The following is a 20,518-nucleotide window of genomic DNA, read 5'->3' on the forward strand; positions in this document are numbered from 1 at the left end:
TGTTCCTAATTATGGGGCAAGGATTTATTGCTTCACATTAAGTGTGATGTTAGCTATAGGTATTCTGTAGCTCTTCATCAGGTTAGGAAATTCCCTTCTTTGTCAGGGGTTCCCAAGACTGCCCTCAGGTTTAATGATTTGCTAGAAGGACTCACAGAACCCAGAAAATCTGTTATACTCATGGTATAGTATTACAGTGAAAAGAAACAGATTAGGATCAGCAAAGGTAAAAGGCACGTAAGGCAAAGTCCAGGAGCCACCAGATGCAAGCTTCTTGTTGTCCTCCCAATGGAATAGCGCGGACAGTGCTTAATTCTCCCAGCAATGAGAATGTGTGATGTGGGACAACATGTACACAGTATTTGTCAACCAGGGAAGCCCACAGGATTTCATTGGGGATCAGTCATGTATGCATGGAGCACCCAAGCTGCTGGCTTTAGTTAATCAGTCTCTAGTCCCTCCAGAGGTCGAACTCATACAGCTTGGTCCAAGACCCCAACATTAATCACATTGTTAGTGTAAAATGTCTGGTGTGATCCAAGGCCCCAGGCGTACAAGAACAGCCTTTATCAGGCAGGATGTTCTCAGAGCTTGGTGGTTATCTCCCAGGAACTGGTCCAGGGCCAGTTTCTTTGAAATGTGTAGAGTTGGAACACCCAAACCTGCTGCATCAACCCTTTCCTGCACACTCTCTAGTACTAGTTCGGTGAAACATTTTATTATGAAGGTATCTTGAATTTTTCAAATGCTTTTTCTGCATCTAATGAGATGATCATGTGCTTTTCTTTTCTGTTAATGTGTATTACACTGATCGATTTTAAGATGTTAAACCAACTCTGCCTTCCTGGGATAAACCCCACTTGGCCATGATGCATTGCTGTTTTTATACATTGTTAAATTCAGTTTGCTTATATTTTGTTAAGGATGTTTGCATTTATGTTCATGAAGGTATTTGTCTAATTTTCCTTTCTTGTCATATCTTTGTTAGATTTCCATATCAGGGTAATGCTGGCCTCATAAAATGATTTGTAATTGTTCTCTCTCCTCTCTTGTTGCCCAGGTATACTACATCCCTACCTTCTTTCTCATCTTAGGGAAAAACATTTAGCCTTTCACCATAAGGTATGATGTTAACTGTAGATTTTTTGTAGATGTCTTCTATCAGATTAAGGAAGTTCCCTCCTATACGCACTTCTCTTCACCTTGCTTGATTTGCTCCACAGCAGTATAGAGAGTTATTCTTCATTCCTTACAGCTCCATAGTACTCCAGAGTTTATTAAGCCAGTTCCAGGTTGATGGACATATGGTTAGTTTTCAGGATTTTGCTGTATTAAAATTGAATTACAAAATTGCTACAATGAATAGCCTTGCACCTACTTTTTCATATTATTGCTGTATCTTTGGGATAGAGTCATAGAAGTCATTTCTGGGTTAGAAAGTAAATATAATTTTGCTAGATATTACCAAATTTCCCTCCATAGGTGTTAACACCATTTGGCATTTTTTTATGCAATTCAAAATAAATTGCAAACATCAGTACACTTATCCTTAAATACTTCAGCATGTATATCATTAACTAGAGTTCAATATTTATTTACAGTTTTTCGGACTATTCTTGCATGTTTCCAAATGAATTTCATAATTGACTTGTCTGACTTCAAGATGGCGGGGGGGGAACCTGGTGATATTTTTATTGGGATCACATTATATTTTTAAATTAGGGAGAACTAACAGCTTTATGGTATTTCTTTTTTCAATCCAAGAACATGATACATCTTTTCATTTGTTACAGTATTTTTTTTTATCTTTCAAGAACATCTGTGAGTTTTGGGCTTTTCTTGCTAAGTTTACGCTGCAATTTTTGTTGTTATTGTTAGTTTTTTAATCTTTTTTGTTTTGGCTATTGCAAATGGAGTCTTCTCTTTCATTGTATCTTCCAACTCTAAACCAGGTACTTTTTGATGAACATCTAAGTCATTTTTTTGTTATTATAAGCAGTGCTGAATATCCTTGAAACTATATCTTTGTGCATATCTATGATACTTAGAATAGCAGATGTATTTTTCAAAGATGGCTGCACCCAAACATATCCCATGCCCCATGGTCTTATTAAAATGTGATTTTGTTACTGCTTCATTGAGTGTGAGATATGAGGTCTGTATTCCCTCTCCTTGAACCTGAGTGGACCATTGCAACTGCCTGGTCAGTGGAATATGACAGAAATGACAGTTTGTTATAAACTGAGGCTGAGGCTGTTATAAAAGGCCTTGAAGCTTTTACCATAGTCTCTGAGACTGCTTTCTTTGGGAGAAGCCAGCTGCCATGCCAGGTAACACATTGACATGGACTCACAAGGAAGAGATGAGGCTCCTCCCAGCACCAACACGGAGCTGTGTGAATGAGCTTCCCTGGAAGTGAACCCCCCAGCCCCAGTCAAGCCTTCAGATGGTGGGGCCCCATTGCCCTATAACGGTACCCTCATGAGTCAGAACCGCCCAGCCAAGCTGCTCCCAAATTCCTGACCCCAGAAACATGGATAGATGGTAAATAATTAATATTGTTTCAAGGCACTAAATTTTAGAGTGGTCTGTTACTCAGCCATAGTAACTGGAACACTTAACATGATTGATATTATAATTACTTTTGAAATTTCTATTGTTAATGTTGTAGAGGAGCATTTCCAAAACAGCCTTTCTTAGAACACTAGTCTGTTGTGTTTTGGGTTCCCTAAGGTCACATCCCAGCCCAGTTACTAACTGTGTGACCTGGGCAAGGTTCCTAACTTCCCTATACCTCAGTTTCCTCCTCTGTAAAAAGGCCATTAATACTAGTAACTACTTTATAGGGATGTATGACATTAAATAAATTTATGCATATACAGTGCTTAGAAAAGTGCCCAATACCTGATAAGCCCTCGGTAAACGTTAGCTGGCATTAATTATATCATCCTTATATGCATTTACATTGTCCTTTTTATTTTTAGTCCTTCTGCCTAGTAACGTGGAAATTATCTTAGATCTTTTTAGCAATCTGCCTAGAATTTTCATAGTGCTGTATGAATTCCAATACAAGGCCCGTTGTTTCATAACCGGGTTGTTTTTCCTCGTATTAGCCATTTATTGACAATTGTAAAGTATCCGTTCATTCAACCTATATTTATTAAACACTAAATGGCACACACTCATCTAGAACCTAGGGCCACACAGCAACTACGACTTATGAAGTCAGGTACCCTGCTCTCAGAGCGTGCACTGCAGTGGAGTGAGACAGCCAGTAAAGAAATGAACGAGCAGGATGGTTCCAGACTGCAGTGACTGCTGGGGAGAAGACAGACAGGGGCACAGAGTAACAGGAGGAGGCCTGTTTTAGGTAGGAGAGTCAGGAGGCCTCTGTGAGCGTGTGAGGTTGCACCTGGCCCTGAGGGTGGAAGAGAATACACTGTGGGAGGAGCCCAGGGCCAGTGCCAAGTGCTGAGGCTTAGGGACCTGAGTCAAGGCCTTGCCCCCCAGTGGATATGTAAAGACTTGTGCTTTTATGGTTCAGTTATTTTCAGATATTACTTATATGTCATATTTGTTATATAACACGTGCGTGTGTGTAGTCAGCAACACTTTTGCATTGGTGTAAGACAACCAGCTTCTTGGGTTTGTTGAACTTAGAGCAGTCGGCCTTCGCTGCCCACGTGTAGAGTGTGGGTTCAGGAGGTTGGGCTGTTCTGGTGTCCTTTCCTTTGGTGCGTCCTGATGGCACTCGTCCTGCTGCGTGCTATGGCTGGGGGTGTGCGGTCTGCCATGTATTAAGTGCCCCACTAGAGCTGTGTGGGGATGGCCGCTGGGCCCAGGGCAGCGGCTCTGCTCTCCCCCAGAGGGCACAGAGCAAGCGTGAGGGCCACGTGTGACTCCTCTCTGCTTTTAGGCGGAATCCTGTGTAAGTAAATGATATGACTGCTAATTTTTTATCTTTAGATCTAAGCTGGAACCAGAACCAAATACAAAGACAAGACAATCCATGTCTTCTGAGAAAGTTTCACAGAATCCTTCAAAAGACTCTGAAGAAAGACCTGTCACTGAAGAATTTCCAGGTATGAATTAAAATCAGAATCTTGCCTTGCGCCTCTTCCTTGTGACACGTTGGCCAAAATACAAAGCAGAAAAAGAAGGAACACAGCCCCAGACATCTTGTGGTGTTAGTATTTGCATAAAGCGAAGGAAACACGGAAGTGTCAGTCTTTTTTGGTCACAGTTGGATCTTAATGCCGCCACAGGGGCGGGGTGGGAGGATCCCCCAGTCACCTGGCAGCCGCCAAGGTCCAGAGAAAGGGCCTGAGTTGCTGCGCACCAGTGGGGTGGGGACTGGAGACTTAGAACCTGGAAGAATCATGGGGATCTCTGCCTGTCAGTCTCAGGAACGGTGGGGCGCTGCCTCCCCTGCACCCACACAGTGCACTGTCAGCACTGACCTTGCCTGGACCTGACCATCCTGCCTTGGGGCGGAGCCTGTGGTGTCAGCCGCCTTTGTCAGCCAATTGAGCCAATAGGACAAAATGCAAGTCTGGGTTTATAAACTTCCTGTCTTCATGTTTGCTAGCCGGCCCATAACTTAGAACAGCTCCTAACACATGGTAGATGCTGGATAAATACAGTGTCTCTATAAAGTCTGGAAACATAGGGGCATGTATATATAATGCTGTCGGGGACATCTTCAATCCATGTGTCTGGCCAGGGTGGCCACCCTGTGTAGGGGATGCATGCTTAGTTTGCTGTACCTCAGAGGCACATGAGATTTTGCTTTGTGTGAATCCCAGGATGCTGAGGCCCGAGAGTCTCCCTCGCCTCCTCTTCTATACTCTCACAATGGCTGTCATTTACTGCATGCCTCCCAGGTACTAGGCGCTGTCCTGAATCTTCACAGACATCACCACCATCCTTGTAGCAGCCCTCTGGGATGGATTTTATGACCTTTTTCTTGTCCAAGTTAAAAGTTCATAAATGGTGGACCTGGCATTTCCATGTGCATCTGTGCTGCCCTCCCTTCCATCTAATTTATTCCCTGCATATTGCAAGCGAGGGAATTCAGAATGCATTTGGGGCTTTGTGAGCCTGAAAGATGCCAGAGGCCTTTCTGTAGCTGAAAACAGCTTCTGTGGGAAGGGCAAGGAGACTGGCGTTCAGTGACCACCCCCTTCATTGTGCTGGGCACCCACTGGGGGTGTCAACAAATCAAGTCTCACTGAGTCTTTTGAGGTGTTATTGTCATCATTTTATGTGTGAGGAAACAGAGCTTTGAAGAAATTATATAACCTATCAAAAGTCAAATAACAAGATAAGAGCGTCACTGGGATTCCAGGTGTGGGTCACTCTATGTCGAGCCTGAGCCCATCCTCTCTGGAGGCTGCCTTGTCCCATAGGCCAGAGGCCTCGCACACACCCTCCCATGCCCATCTCCGCTTGTTCCTAATGAGGGAAAACCCCAGCATCAGTCACAAAGTGATGGGGCCCTGCTTTTCGTAAACAGTACATAGGGGTATCATATCTAAATTTACTCCTGCCAGACATAGCTGCTCGACCCTTTATCCATCCATTCATTCATTCAGGAGCTATTGTCAGGGCTGCTGAGAGTGGGGAGAAGCCAGTCCAGAGTCTTGGGGCCCAGGTGAGGGTAAATCTCACGTAGAGAGAGTCTGCCCTTGCTGGGTCCCTCGCTCACACTGAGAATTGTTATGCCAGGCACTGCGCTAGGTGTTGGGGATACGGGAGCGAGTAGAAAATAGGCACATGTGCTTGCAGTCCAGAGGGGAACAGATGGTAATGGAATATTACACAACTGGGTACACAGTCAGTCTGTGCTATAAGAGAGGGGGTCCTGGTAATAGAGATATGGCCCACTGGAGAGGTCGGAGTCCTTGAGGTTTCAGTAAGACCCAAGGGCAGTGAGGAGTGAGCCATGTGGCTCTCTGTGGGAAGAGAGTCAAGGCAAAGGAAGCAGAAGTGCCTGGTGTGCTAATGGGCAGCCGGGAGGCTGCAGAGTAAGGGAAGAGCAGAGGGACAGGAAGCAAGCAAGTACCAGGGCACCAAGGTCATGGGGCCTTCCGGGCCACGGGAGAGCTGTTTACTCTGAGTGAGGTGGGAGGCCACCAGGATGCTTGCACAGAGGACTGTCACACAGAGGACTACATTTGAGCAGGGTCCCTCTGGCTGCTCTGTTGAAATAGATTGTTTAGGGGATGAAGAAGCAAAATAGGGACAGTTAGGAGGCTGCTGAAGTCTCCTAGGAACAAGGTGGTGGTGCCCCTCACCAAGCATGGTAGCAGGGACGTGGAGAAGCGGTGGAATTCTGGATATATTTTGAAAGTTGAGCCACAGAATGTGCTCCCTGGACGTGGGGCATGAGGAGGAGATGGGGCAAGAAGGCTGCAGTGGTTGTTGGCAGTGGGAAGAAGGTGGCTGCCCTTCACTGAGTTGTGGAAGGCTGAGGCAGGGCAGGCTGGGGGCTGCAGATCAGCTCAGTGTGGAGTATGTTAATTTAGGGATGTCTGGCACAGAGGTTGAGCAGGAAGTTGGGTTTATGAGTCTAGAGGTCAGGGGACAGGTCTTTAGATCATGTCAATCCCATGAGACAGGCTGGGATCCCTGAGGAATGAGGGTCAGTAGAAAGAGGATGACGCACTAAGCCTCCCGATCTGGTCTTCCCTGTTCTGTCTTTCTCCCCGGCACTTGCCACTACCGTTCTGTATGTTTGACTCATTTATATCCTTTATGCTCTGGCTCCCCTACTAAAACTTAAGTTCCACAAGGACAGGAATTTCTGTATGTGCTTTGTTCAGTGCTGTAACACTGGCACCCAGAGCAATACCTGGCACATAGGAGGTGCTCATTAAATCTTTGTTGAAGAAAATGAATGAATGAAGACTCTATTTGGAGCACTGATTGCTTTTAGTTGCTGTGGAAATATTTCCTGAAGCAAAAGGAACTTAATGCCTCTCGGTGGTAGAAAACAAATGGTCAATGAGAGAATGCTGTTCCTCACGGTTTATATTTTTATCTTAAAGTCAGTATTTGGATGCTTTATAATCACGAAGTTATCTCCTGACTAAGCCAGCCCACCAAAATGTTGAGAGAACCCTCCAGTTTAGCTTCTGATCAACGCGTAGGAGCAGAATGGTGTGACGGGTGTCTCTCTGGAGGCCGTCAAGGTCCCAGCTGCAGCATTTAGTGGCACTTCCGAGAACCATTTCCCCCATTTTGTAAATACATCTCAGGACTCCTCCCGCCCCATCTTGGTCCTCTCTTGCTTTTTCCCCTGTATCCTGGCCCCTGCTGCCGCTGCTGGCTCCACTTCACTGTCCCCACAGCTCCACCCGGCAGCTCTTTCCTCCGTGGTCATCTGGTGATGCTTATTTCTGAGCCATCTCTTCCTTGGTTATGTGGAGTCCCAAAGGGTAATAAAATCTTAACTAGTGCTCTTTAAAAATGTGCACACTTTATGTACAAATTCCTGCATATATAACAGGCTTTTTCTACCTCATTTTGTTTGTTTTTCCCAAAAGAAAGCTATTACCATTGCTGTACCCCACCTTTATCTATTTTCTGTTCATGGAGATGGGCCATCCCTTCCTCTGAGTGAGAGGGAAGGGAAAGCACAGTGGTTGCAGTGTGATGTCATGGAAAGGTCGTGAACCTTGGTTTCACAGTCTGGCCTCTGTCCTGCACCATGACCTTGGACAAGTTATTTGAACTCTGAGCCTCAACTTTCTTATATATCATGTGGCTGTGGTTTGTTGTGAGCATTTCAGGAGCTAGTGTAAAGGGCCAGGCAGTGTCTGGCATGTGCAGTAGGGCTCCGCAAAGAGCACATTTTGCGTTAGTTCGTAGAGCAGCTATGACGAGATCCATTGCTAGACACTAAGGATTGGGCAGGATTCTTTTTCAAATGAGTACTGGAAGTCAATTAGTAGGCTGGCCAAGATAGCAAAGGCAATTAGGAAGGCAAAGGAAATGAAAGTCTAGATTAGGAAGGAAGTTTTTTCTATTTACAAACTGCCTGGTATTGTGTACGGAAAATTTTAAGGAATCCACCAATAAAAGAAGTAGTAAATGAGTTCAGCAAGGTTGCAGGATACAAAACCATTATACAGAGATTTCATTTCTGTATACTTTCAATGAACAATCCAAAAATGGAATTTAAAAGGAACAATTCCTTTATGATAGCATCAAAAAGAATAAATTCAACAAAAATGTAAAACATACTTTGAAGGCTGCAAATCATTGTTGAAAGAAATTAAAAATGATCCAAATAAATTGAAAAATATCCCAAGATCATGAATCAGAAGAATTAGTGTTGTTAAGATGGCCGTACACCCCAAAATGATCTACAGTTTCAATGCATTCCTCTTCAGAATCCCAGCTGATTTCTTTGTGAAAATTGACAAGTTGATTCTAAAATCCATGAGGAAGTGCAGGGAACTCAGGATAACCAAAACAGTCTTGGTAAAGAAAAAAGTAGGAGGACTCACACTTCCCAATTTCGAAACCTACTACAAAGCAACAGTAATCAAGACAATGTGGTACTGGCACAAGGACGGACATATGGATCAATGGGACAGAATTGAGAATCCAGAATTAAAACCGTGTGGCTCTGGTCAACTGAGTTCCAACTGGGGGACCAAGATCATTCAAGGGGGCAAGAACGGTCTCTTCAACAAATGGCGCTGGGAAAATTGGATATCCACATGCAAAAGAACAAAGTTTGACACTTAACTCACACCATTTATAAAAAAGTAACTCAAATAGACCAAAGACCTACACAGAGCTAAAACCCTAAAACTCTTATAAGAGAGCATAGGGCTGGGGCTTCCCTGGTGGCGCAGTGGTTGAGAATCTGCCGGCCAATGCAGGGGACACGGGTTCGAGCCCTGGTCTGGGAAGATCCCACATGCTGCGGAGCAACTGGGCCCGTGAGCCACAATTACTGAGCCTGCGCGCCTGGAGCCTGTGCTCCGCAACGAGAGGCCGCGATAGTGAGAGGCCCGCGCACCGCGATGAAGAGTGGCCCCCGCTTGCCACAACTAGAGAAAGCCCACGCACAGAAACGAAGACCCAACACAGCCATAAATAAATTAATTAATTAAAAAAAAAAAAAGCATAGGGCTAAATCTTCCTGACCTCAGATTTGACAAAAGATTAACAAGGATATGACACCAAAACACAAGCAACAAAAGGAAAAATTAGATAAACTGGGCTTCACCAAAATTAAAAGCTTTTGTGCTTTAAAGGTTAAAAAGAAAAGAAAGTGAAAAAAGCCCACAGAATGGGAGAAAATATTTGAAAATCATATATCTGATAAGGGGTCTATATCTAGAACATGGAAAGAACTTTTACAAGTCAATAAGAAAATGATAACCCAATGGCAAAGGGTCTGAATAGAAATCTCTCCGAGGAAGAAATACAAATGGCCAAAAAGCACACGAAAAGATGCACAACATCATTGGTAATCAGGGAAATGCAAATCAAAAGCACAATGAGATTCCACTTCACACCTGCCAGGATGGCTAGAATGAAAAAGGCTGACGATAAGTGCGTTTGCAGGATGTGGAGAAATCAGAACTCTCCTGCAGGTATAAGTTCTCCAGGCAGCGGGACCAGCCAGTGAAAAGATCAAGGAGGGAGAAATGAGGTGGCATATTTCCACATGCGTGCACACACATGTACACGCACACACACTCACACTCACAAGAGGGAGGCACCAGTGAGAATGGCACAAGGAGGGGGGAGAGACGGAGGCAGAGGCCTGATCACACAGGGCCCTACAGGCCGTGGGAAAGGTTCAGCTCTGGGTCTGTGTGTAGTGAGGAGCCCTGGAGGTTGTTAAGCTGAGCATGACAAGGCCCGGGTCACATTTAAAACCTCCCTGACTACCGTGTGGAGCTGGAGTGGAGTGAGAAAAAGAGGAACCAAGTGGCCTTGTTGGGAATCTATTGCAGGAGGCCACACGCCGGCGGGATGAGGTGTCACCTGAGGGACGTGGTGGTGGAGATGGCCGCGGAGACAAGGGCTCAACCTCTGCTCACACTTGGGAACTGAAGGTTAGCCAGTAGGTAGGACGCGAGAGGTGAGGGAAAGAGAGCCATCAAGGGCAACTTCTAGGTTTGGGCTGGACCGACCAAGATGACGAAGGTGCGAGGGTCTGCAGTGAGGCCGGGAGGAGTGGGAGGGAGCAGAATCATATTCTGTGTGAGGTCTGAGATGCCTATTGGATTTTCAGGTGGAAATAGTGAGTCCGTTGGAGTGAGCCTAGAGATCAGGGAAGAAATCAGGGCTGGAGGTCTCTGGGAGTCATAGGACATAGGCAGTTCAGAGCCGCGGGCCTGGATGCATCACCTAAGGGGAATGTGTGGGGAGGGGAGAAGCCTGCACAGACCTCCGTGGTGCTGCCAGTTTTCCAGGGCCTTTGCCATTTCATCTCCATCCCCACCTCGATGCTGGCAGGTAAATCTCGTCCCCCACACCCAGCTGGTTCCTCTTAGGGGTCGTATATCTGCCCTTTTCTCTGTGCCATTGGAAGACAGCTTTTTCCTGTCCATGGGCATTTTGCTAAGGTTATCTACAGTTAGCAGAAGGATTTTTAAAATCTGGGTTATGTGGTGTCTTTTTGCTTATCTTTTCAGGTTTTTCATTTTGCTTTTGAAACATGAGATGTAAGTTAGAAAAAATACTTTAGTGTAGGACTAGGTGGTACACTTCTAGGCAGAGGGTGGTTTCTTGCTTGTCATACTCCTGTTTCTTAAAAAAGGCACTAGTCTTGTTATTTTTGATTTAGGCAGCACAATAAAGCACCTCTGTGGTCACAGCTGACCTTCTGTGCATGTCTGAGGTTTAGTTTTTTTTCCTTCCATATTCTTACTCAGCCAGGATGAGATCTTTGTGGACCCATTTATAATTTGTTTCCTGACATTGGTTTCCACTAAGATGGGTACGGTTATTTGTGAATACTTCTTGCCCTTCTTCTCCAGTCAGTCACGGGTCCTGCCCTCAGTTGACAGGGAAGCTCAGATCCAGCCCCTGAGAAAGTGAGTAGTGCCAAAAAAGAGGGCACAGGTGGGAAAGGCGTAGTCCACTCAGAGGGCCAGGGAACTTCAGGAGGAGGTGGTCCGGAGAAATGAGTCTGAACCTGAAAAAGGGGAAGCTTAGAATGTTCTAGGCAGAGGAAACAGCATGAGTAAATACTCAGAGGCCGGAAAGCGTGGGAGAGGTATGGAATGTAGTCAGTAAAGAAACCACTTCTGGGTCAGCAAAACTCACAGAAAGGGGAGGAGGAGTGGGCCTTAAGGTGGGAAAGGTGGATGGGGCCAGACCATACGGAGAGCCTTGAGTACTGGACCAAGGAGTCTGGACTTGAGTGCCTTGGCATCGTGGTGCATGGAGGTCTGGGCAAAGCACTCGCATGGGGTGTGCCGTGCTTCAGGCTGATTCTTACAGCTGCAGGTCAGGGTGGCTCCAGGTGGCTGCAAAGGCTCTTAACAAACTTTCCATTCCAGCTCAGAGCTGATTTATGCTTCGTTCTGATGTGAATATGTTTTTGTGTTTCTAAATTTGATGTTCTTATCCTTAAAACACATAAAGGTAAAAGCTTGAGATGGATACAATAATGAGGTCAGGTAGGAGATAGAGGGCTCTAGGGGTGGGGGTGGGATGAGTGAAAAGTACAGATGTTCCACCTGAAGAATGTGGTCTCAGAAAAACACCTCTTCGGCTTCTAAAGATGTTTCCAACCTTTTATAAATATCATTTATATAAAAATTATGTATTATATTTATAGGTCCTATATTATATCTAAGTTATACATGTGTCTTTTATAAATATGATGACAGTTCTGGCAAAAACAGCCAATTTTTAAAAACTTGCACAGGGTCGCAGGTGACTTGGAGTTTTTTTGTGATGACATATCCAGGATAATAACCATACCTTGTACATAGGTCTGCCTAATCTTCTTTCTCTAAATTGGTGCTATCATTATGTTCTTTTCCCTTATCAGTCTCAAAGCAAAAACTCTGGACTTTTGCCCATCTCATGGGGCTGAGAGCAGCTATGGGAAATTTACTGAGATTGGGGAAGAAAAGAAAAAGAAGCAGTATTTGCCTTTAAGTACTTGGCAACCCACTGACAAGCCCAGAGGCACTGCTGAGACACCCGACACAAAGTCACTTATACAAAAAAAAGACCCCATTACAGCCTCCGCCCAGGAGTGACGCTCCGCCTCCCCCCTCCCGCCCCCACCTTGCTCCCAGTCCACCCCTGGATGAGCCGCATAGGCCTCTCTATCAGGGTCCCCGGGTGGGGCAGCCCCTTCTGGGAGCTGTGCTGTTGTTCTGCTCTGTCAGAGATCTGGCCCATGTTTATGTGATCCCGGTCAAAGTGTTCTCTAGATTAAAAGTAAAATTACCACCAGTCAGCAGTCCATGCCCAGGTTCCCGTCCTGGAGTACATCAAAATGCACCAAAGCATGGACTGGCACACATACCATTGTACTAGCAGAAAACCCAAAGTAACCAAAGGTTTATCAGTGGAGTTACAGTTACACAGAAAATTCCTTACAGTGGAATGTTATGCGGCAATTAAAAGAACAAGGTAGGGCTTCCCTGGTGGCGCAGTGGTTGAGAATCCGCCTGCCGATGCAGGGGACACGGGTTCGTGCCCCGGTCCGGGAAGATCCCACATGCCGCGGAGCGGCTGGGCCCGTGAGCCATGGCCGCTGAGCCTGCGCGTCCGGAGCCTGTGCTCCGCAGCGGGAGAGGCCACAACAGTGAGAGGCCCGCATACCGCAAAAAAAAAAAAAAAAAAAAAAAGAAAGAACAAGGTAGATATATGTGAAATGACATTGGGTAATCACCCAGATGCATTGTTAAGTTATAAAAAGCAAGTTTTAGAACAATGTGTTACCACTGATATCTTTGTGAAAAGCACACTGCCACACACACAGAGAACTATAAATTATCTCTAGGCTGCGGAGGAGGCAGGGAATTGCATATCTGTGTGTGTGTGTGTGTGTGTGTGTGTGTGTGTGTGTGAGTGTGCTGGATAGAGCCTGCGAGACTCCCTCAAAGCACTGACAAACAGTGGTTACTTCTGGGAGGGGAATGGGATTGGCGTGGTATGTCATTTCCTCTATTTTTTATATATGTATATATATATATTTTTTAATGAAATTACCCATACATTTTGCAGTCTTTAAAAAGTAGAGGGAGGGGTATAAGCATACGAGTATGTGATTTGAAGTCAAGTCCAGTTGAAAACTGGTCCTGAAGAACGTCCATTTGGTTTGCGACCATTACTGAGATCAGGGCAATACTGAAACTGTGCATGGGTCCCATCTATCCATACACACACACACACACACACACAGACACACACACACACAGACACACACACACACACACACACACACACACAGATCTTTACATTGTAAAGAGTCATGCTGCAGTGCTTGAATATTAACCAACAGATAGTCGAATGTGGACAAAGCTCTATGATTTCCTTCCATCTCATGTTTTTAAATATGCCTGCATCCTAAGACAACCTATTCTAAAGTGAATATTTTGCCTTCTGCCTACTTTCAATTTCTTTTTTTTTTTTTTAACAGAAAAGATTCCGGCCGAAGCACAACCTGAATTGGGAACCTGGGGAGATGGGAAAGGTGAAGATGAATTATCCCCAGAAGAAATACAAATGGTAATGCTATTCTCTGCCTAATCATGTATTTTTAACTAGTTTTAGTAAGAATATTTCATTGAGTAGGAGGTCATCCTAAATGCCCTTGCCCTCGTTTTTATACTGAGTTTTAAAAATTATAAATAAATATTTTAGATCAATTTTCCACTTGATTTCCAGATTCTTAGTATGCTTTTCTTATGTTTTGAATTTGCAGTAGCTTAAAGAAGAAATTGCCTTGGAATAATTTTATTAATATTAGATGTCTTTTCAGTGGCAGTAAAATAGTCTTCTATTCTAAATGGGTCTTTTATAATCGCTGCTATGGTGCTTTTAATTGTTTGAATTACTGGTGCATGGTAATGTGAAGAAAGCATAAGTAATGGCTGAAGAATGAAAAGAGTAACACCTTAACTGCGAATATCACCTCCTTTTATTTACCTGTCCCCTAGCTGCCAATTGTAGTTTATTATCTCTGGGTGAGTTTCAAAAGAAAAGGGACAGATTTGGCCATAGCCCCTACCCGTTCATTTACAGCCGGGTCTATGCACAGCTGTCTGGACATCGGTGTGACAGAGCCACATGGAGTACGTGTACCTGGGGTTGGGAACAGATATGTCCTAGAGCTGCCCTGGTGGGATGCGGGCCTTGCCCAAAGAGCTGAGAAGCTGGTTCCCACATAGTCCCCCTCCAGTGGCTGTGCCTGGCAAATGACATCTTAATTTGCAGCGCTTTACGGTGGACAGAGCTTTTTAGTACTTGTTTTATCCGTGATAGTCTCAGTAATCACACTAAGAGGTGTTGGGGCATTACTGTCTTCTTGTAACTTTGGCAAAAAGCAGTCGGCTCTCTTGTCCAAGGGCCCCTCATTAGTAAGTGGTTGAGCCTATCTGCAGTCAGCGGTCTCCTGATGTCTCCTGAAGAAGATGAGAGGTAGAGCTTCGAGCCATGGCTGTCGAGTGAGAGAGGCACCCATCTCCTCCCAGACCTCACACAGAGGCATTCGTGTCACCAAGCTCTTCACTCCTGTCTTCCTGTCCTACAGGCTCAGATGTTATGTCCTCAGAGAGTCCTTCCACGACCACCTGGCCTGAAGTGGCCCCAGCCACTATGTCTGTGTGCCCACATCCTGCCCTCATCCCTCCACTAGAATACAAGTGCCCCGAGGGTGGAAATCTGTCTGCCTTCACTGCTGTGTTCCCAGAGCCTAGAGCAGGGGTGGGAACTGTTTGTTGAATGGATGAGTGACTTTGATGAATATAATATAAAAACTCTAGGTTGTTTTAAATGGTAAAGCAGGATCATCAGTAAGAACTACTAGAATATTCTATCTAAGTTATTATTATTATTTATATTTATGAACACCTTCTATGCACCAGGCCTTGTTTGTTTAATCTCATAACAGTCTAGTGAAGTAGGAATTATCTCTCTTGTACAGTTGACGGAAATGGGGCACAAAACTTCCAAAGCCCGTGCAAGGTCACAGAGCCCAGCATCCGAGCCATGCTCCATGCCCCGAGCCCTGGCTCCAAACCCTGAGCTTTTTTCCTGCATCACAGCTCATGTGAGTGCCCGCTGGGATCTGGTGGTCTAGGTGAGTGTAGCCTGCACAGGAGCACTGGCAGACTGACCTGGGCGGCCTGACAGAGGCCTCACCAGCCCCAGCAAGGGGGCCAGGTCTGCTCTCTTGAGCGTTGGCTGCCGAGAGCATAAAGCTGGCTCAGAATCCTCTTGCTCTCGAGGCTTCCTGTTTCTTCCCCACGCCTGATTGTGGGATTGAAACACCGGTGGCCCCTCACGGTGGGCTAATGACTGAGTGAGCTGACCCAAGAGGGTGCCAGGCATACAGAAGGCACTCATAATTGAGTTCCCTCGGCCTTTCCCCTTCAGAGTGGCAGGTGTGCACAGAGGCAGGGCAGCCCTGGGCTGCACAGGGTCGGGGAGGCCTGGGCAGTGCTCACGTGTGTGGGGAAGGGCTGTGGTGCGTGTGCTGCCCTCACGGCAGGATCAAAGGGCCACGCGGGGTGGCAGCTGCCGCTCCATGGAGTCTTCATACATATTTTATACTCAGGACTGTTTCACAAACATTCATTCACCCAGATGAGCAGTTTCCCCTTTAAGATCATCACCTTAGAAGCGTGACACTGATTCCAGTGATGACACCATTAGCCATGGCTTTCCTGGGACTTGCTATGGGGGTGCTCCCTCAGAGGCTGTGGGACTTTCTTTAGAACAAGAAGCAGAGCTGTCTGTGCCCCTGATAGATAAAAATAATTCTGAGCTAAGGAAGTAACTCAAACACCTTAAAGTGGCCTGCCAGGCCCCTGCTTCCTTCCACACCTCTGACTTGGAGTACGTGCTCAGTGCCCCCCAGACCATCAGGCACGTGACCCGGAGGCCTCGCAGTGTAGACTGCGGCAGTGTAGACTCCAGGCAGCAGCTGTGGCTGCCCAGTCAAGTAGAGAGAGGCTGAAGACGATGGCCAGGGAGCGGAAGTGAGAGCAGAGATGAGAGAGCTGCTGCGGGAAGTGGACTGGACCTGGTGATCCACTGGAGGGCAGCAGGGCGTGTGAAGAGAGTGAGGCAGGAGAAAGAGCCTGGAGCTTTGTGACCCGGGGAAGCAGGATGCCGGCAGTCAGGAAATGAGGACCTGGTCACGGACAGGTGTGAGTCCGTGGGAGGTGTTTGGTGGGCGCTGGGATCCCGGGCTTGGGGCTTGGGCTGGAGATGTGACTGTGGGATACATCTGAGGGCTGGTGTTTGAAACAGTGCATACAGGGGAGAGAAAGGCACAGCACATCACCCCGGGACACAACGCTGGAGGGCAGGCCCAGGCGGACGATTTGATCACGCTCCCTGATAGCCAAATGATGGCCAGAGTTTCTTAAAAGCTCATAGTTTTCCTTCAGCTTACACAAAATAACTTTATTATTGAAAATGATGTCGCGTTCCCCCGTATCATGTAACATGACCACCTGTCTTTGCTAGAGATAAAAGTATGTATAGTACTATCCCTTCATTAAGAAAGAATACATTTGTATTTAGGCAGAACTTAGCTTCCATTTAGGGCTTTTTAAAAGATACACTGCACGGCTTCATAAAGGAAGTAGCTGGAAGAATGGCCGTCAGTCGTTTGCCAGAGGACTTGCCTTCCCCGCAGGCGGTGGCGAGCAGCAGCAGCTTGTTAACCTGCACAGACGCGTGCTTAGAGGCTGCAAGATGCACGGGGGCTGGACCAGTGGAAGGCTGGCAGCAAGGATGTCTGTGATCAGCTGATGCTTGGCCCCAGTGAGAGATGGCCCCAGTCAAGGGCTTTGGGACTTGACAGAGTTGGTTTTTAACCCTCTCTTTATATCACTTACTGCCTGTGTAATTTGGGGGCAAGAAAATCAGCCTCACTGAACTTCAGCTTGGTAAGTTGACAGGATTGTCAGGAATACAGTCGTGTATGAGTGCCCAGGAAAGTGCAGGGCACGTAGCAGCTGCTCAGAGAATGTTCCCTCACAAACAGTGAGAGATCGTTGCTGCCCCGTGTGGTCCTGGGTTCCCTGCACATGTTCTGAGTGTGATGTATGTAGCTGTTGCATATGAGAAACACATGTTCATATCATAAGGCTTGTCTTTCCATAATGACGGTTGGTGCGCCACGCTTTGTCCAAGCAGTGTCCAAATGAATGAAGCATTGTCCAGAAACATGCCAGGGATCATTCCCAATAATGCTAGTTATTTCGGCGTCATGATATCGGTGACCTAAGCAATCAGAACCAGCAGGACCTCCCTAACTTTTATCGCGTAATTGCAAGAGGATGGGGCAGAAGGCTGTACTGTTCAGTACTTTTATGACAAGCTGTTTAATGTTCAGTTCACTTCTTTCTTAACTGGGGCTCATAGCTAAGTACCATATCTTACAGTCTGACTGACCCGAACCTTATTCAAAAGGCTCAACCCTGAAAATGAAGAGAAAGAAATGCCATACTATTGGTTTGAAATTGGAAAGTGTTACAGCAAATTGTGGTCATAAGTCATAATGACTGTTCCTCGGGGTAAAATAATGAATTGAGCCCTATAACAGCAGTTTAATTCATTATTTCACCCATAGGAGCTGTTGTTACTCGTTCCAGAATGGCTGCGGAGCATTGTATGATTCGCACAATACGTTTCCATTCATCGCTCATGATGCAGGGATATTAATGCCTTTGAGTTAATATAAGCAGATGTTTTGTGGTCAGGCTGAGTGGAACCAAATTGTTTTCTGATGTTACCCAGAGAAAATGCCTCCTTTCTAAGCCCACATTCATTTTACTTGCCTCCAGTGAAACCACTGCACTTAGTGATGTATTTCTTGGAATAATTTTTAAAGACATGAATGTGACTTCTGTTCTTCAGATCACATGAAAAGTGTCCCTAGCCCCTGTCCCCGGAGGTGGGCCCTTGGAAGCACCAGGGGGCTGGCTGGCAGGGCTTGTGGTCTGTGGCCAAGCTTGGCTTACACATTGAGAACAGGAGAATTGTTGATGGAATGTGAGCGCCACACAGGTGAACGCTGGGGCACAGACCCTGGGGAGGTTCACAGGGGCACAGGTGGGGGTCACGGTGAGGGTCCCAGAGCCACAAGTGTGAAGGTGTTTGGCACAGATAAAGCACAACTAGAAGAGCCCAGAGTGGGCCTGGGCGGTGGTCTTCTGAGCCAAGGGGGCAGACTGCCGTCTAGGCCAAGCCCCCTGTGGGTTCACAGTGTCGCTTCAGTGAACTGCTCGTAGGTCTTTGCAATGCAGATCCTTCTCCTGGTCTCATCTGACGCTCAAAGGCCTTGGTAGGAATGATTTTCTTTTTAAAACTACAGTAAAGAGGATTAGATTAAAAAAGGATTTCTGTGACAATGTATTCACAATGTGGATCTGTATACTTTAAACCAGATTATAAACCCTTTTGGGGGGCCCTACTTGAAAGTCTGACTTACTTCCGAATGGAATAAAGCAGTTAAATGATACTGCCTGACATGCATGTAACCGTCTCAGCCCAGTACCGTATGAGCGCTTGAGCATTTATTAATTTATGCTGCCCCATGTGGTAGGGACTGTTGCTGGGCCCCCAAGTCCTAGACTCTTAACCATGATGCCTACCACTGCTGTTGGGGGTCTGCACTGAGGGAAAACACTGTGTGTTGCTGTGAGACCTAAACAGTGTAGAGTGCAGTGGCGCAGAAGGACAGGCTGGCTGCCGTCATGCTTGCCGGGCCCTGCCTGCCCACCTCCTCCATCATCCGGGCCTCTCGTCTCCCTTTTCCGGGACTCATGGAGATGGAGGACATGGCAGGTGTGTCATCCCAGGGCCTGTAGGTCCCCTGCCCTTGGTGCTGATCGTGGAGCTGAGGCTGCATTCAGCACTGCACCTTGTGAAGCCCCTGCCCGTGCGGGCTGCCAGTGAGCCCCAGGGAGCTCTGTGCGCCTGTGCTTCTCAGGCCTGAGAGGGTAGGAGACCAGTAGTGGCCCTCTAGAATTTGAAACAAGGGAGGGGGAAGGGGCCGTCAAAGCATTTAATGACTCATTTTGCATATCCAGGATCTACTCCTGAAGAGATTAAATAACAGTAGTTAACGTTTATGGAGGTGAAGTTGGTAAGCAGCTTCCACGGATTAGCACATATCTTCCTCCTAAGGACCCTACTGAGTACTACAATTATCCCCAGTTTAGTGATGGAGGCAGAGACACAGACAGGTTAAGTTACCTGCCCAAGGGCATACAGCTTAGAAGGTAAAGGAGCTGTCCCTCCTCACCCTTAGGATCAGGCGGGAAAGGATAAGAATAACCAACCACATCTGTTCACAAAGAGAAACTGACAGGCCACACAGAAGGCCAGTGACTGGGGCAGGGTCACCCAGGAAGTTCCCGTGAGGCCACAGGAACTGGGCCATCAAAGCCCCTGGCATAGCCCCTACCTCGCCCCGCAGCCTGGCATTTGGTGGCTCCCTGCCTTACTCGGCGGATGAGAGGTGAGGTGTACAGGTTTGCTGCCCAGACAGTCTCGGAAACCTCCCTGCAGCCTGTGCGAGTGAATGCAGTCAGCATCCTGGCCGCCGCCTAACCTACCAGAGCGTGGCCAGATCTCGTTAAATGGCTCCCTGTGGGAAACAGGTTTTGTTGGGTTGTTAAATGCAGTGTCATTGTTACTCCCAACCCCTGAATGGAGGCTGCTCTCCATAGATGTGGTGCGGCAAACCTCTCTCCTCAGCCCTTACCACTGCTTGATCCCTTGAGGCATTTGTTTCTCTCACTTCCTCCCGGAATGGGGAGTTTCTCAGGTGGCATCAAGAACCCATGGGTTGGAAGGAAGTCAGAGCCAGAATCTGATCCCACTCCTGACCCTGCTAACAGGAGCCCTTCAGAAGTAGCAATTACCAACCAAAAGAAAAAAAGTAACAATTACCAAGAGGCTTAAAAGAAAGCCAGGTGCCCTTAAATTGGGGAGGAAACAAACAGAAAGCTTTGTTCCCAAGGACCATTTCCAGTAATAAACCACCTCAAACCCCTAGTTAATTTTGTTTAGGAACAGTTTAAAAGCATGAAAGGGCTGTAGATTTAAAAGGGTGGGGCCATATTATTGTTAGAAAAATTCAGAGAAAATGCCCCCTGCCACCCCACCCCCAAAACCTGAGTAAAGTACCTGAGAGAATTAGTCAGATTAGCGCCCACATGCCGAAGTAATTGTATTTTTTCATATATATCAGACTCTTAAGTAACTGTTGACAGTTAACAGAGCTGATTCTTTCAGACTCAAAAGTGATGCTTTTATTCCCTTAAATAGCTTTTTTGAC

At 46.4% G+C, this 20,518-nt stretch overlaps 1 protein-coding gene across 3 annotated transcripts in view; it reads left to right on the forward strand.

Annotated features, from left to right (window-relative positions):
• STX18 (syntaxin 18) overlaps positions 1-20,518 on the forward strand; it is a 120,918-nt gene that overhangs the window by 91,454 nt on the left and 8,946 nt on the right. For all 3 annotated transcript variants that reach the window (XM_019928514.3, XM_073805042.1, XM_033856841.2), the window contains 2 exons: positions 3,967-4,082; positions 13,637-13,725. In XM_019928514.3, the coding sequence (XP_019784073.2) occupies positions 3,967-4,082; positions 13,637-13,725 (205 nt within the window). The remainder of the gene's footprint in view (positions 1-3,966; positions 4,083-13,636; positions 13,726-20,518) is intronic.

The sequence above is a fragment of the Tursiops truncatus genome, chromosome 5, assembly GCF_011762595.2.
Source record: "Tursiops truncatus isolate mTurTru1 chromosome 5, mTurTru1.mat.Y, whole genome shotgun sequence".
NCBI classification, from domain to species: domain Eukaryota; kingdom Metazoa; phylum Chordata; class Mammalia; order Artiodactyla; family Delphinidae; genus Tursiops; species Tursiops truncatus.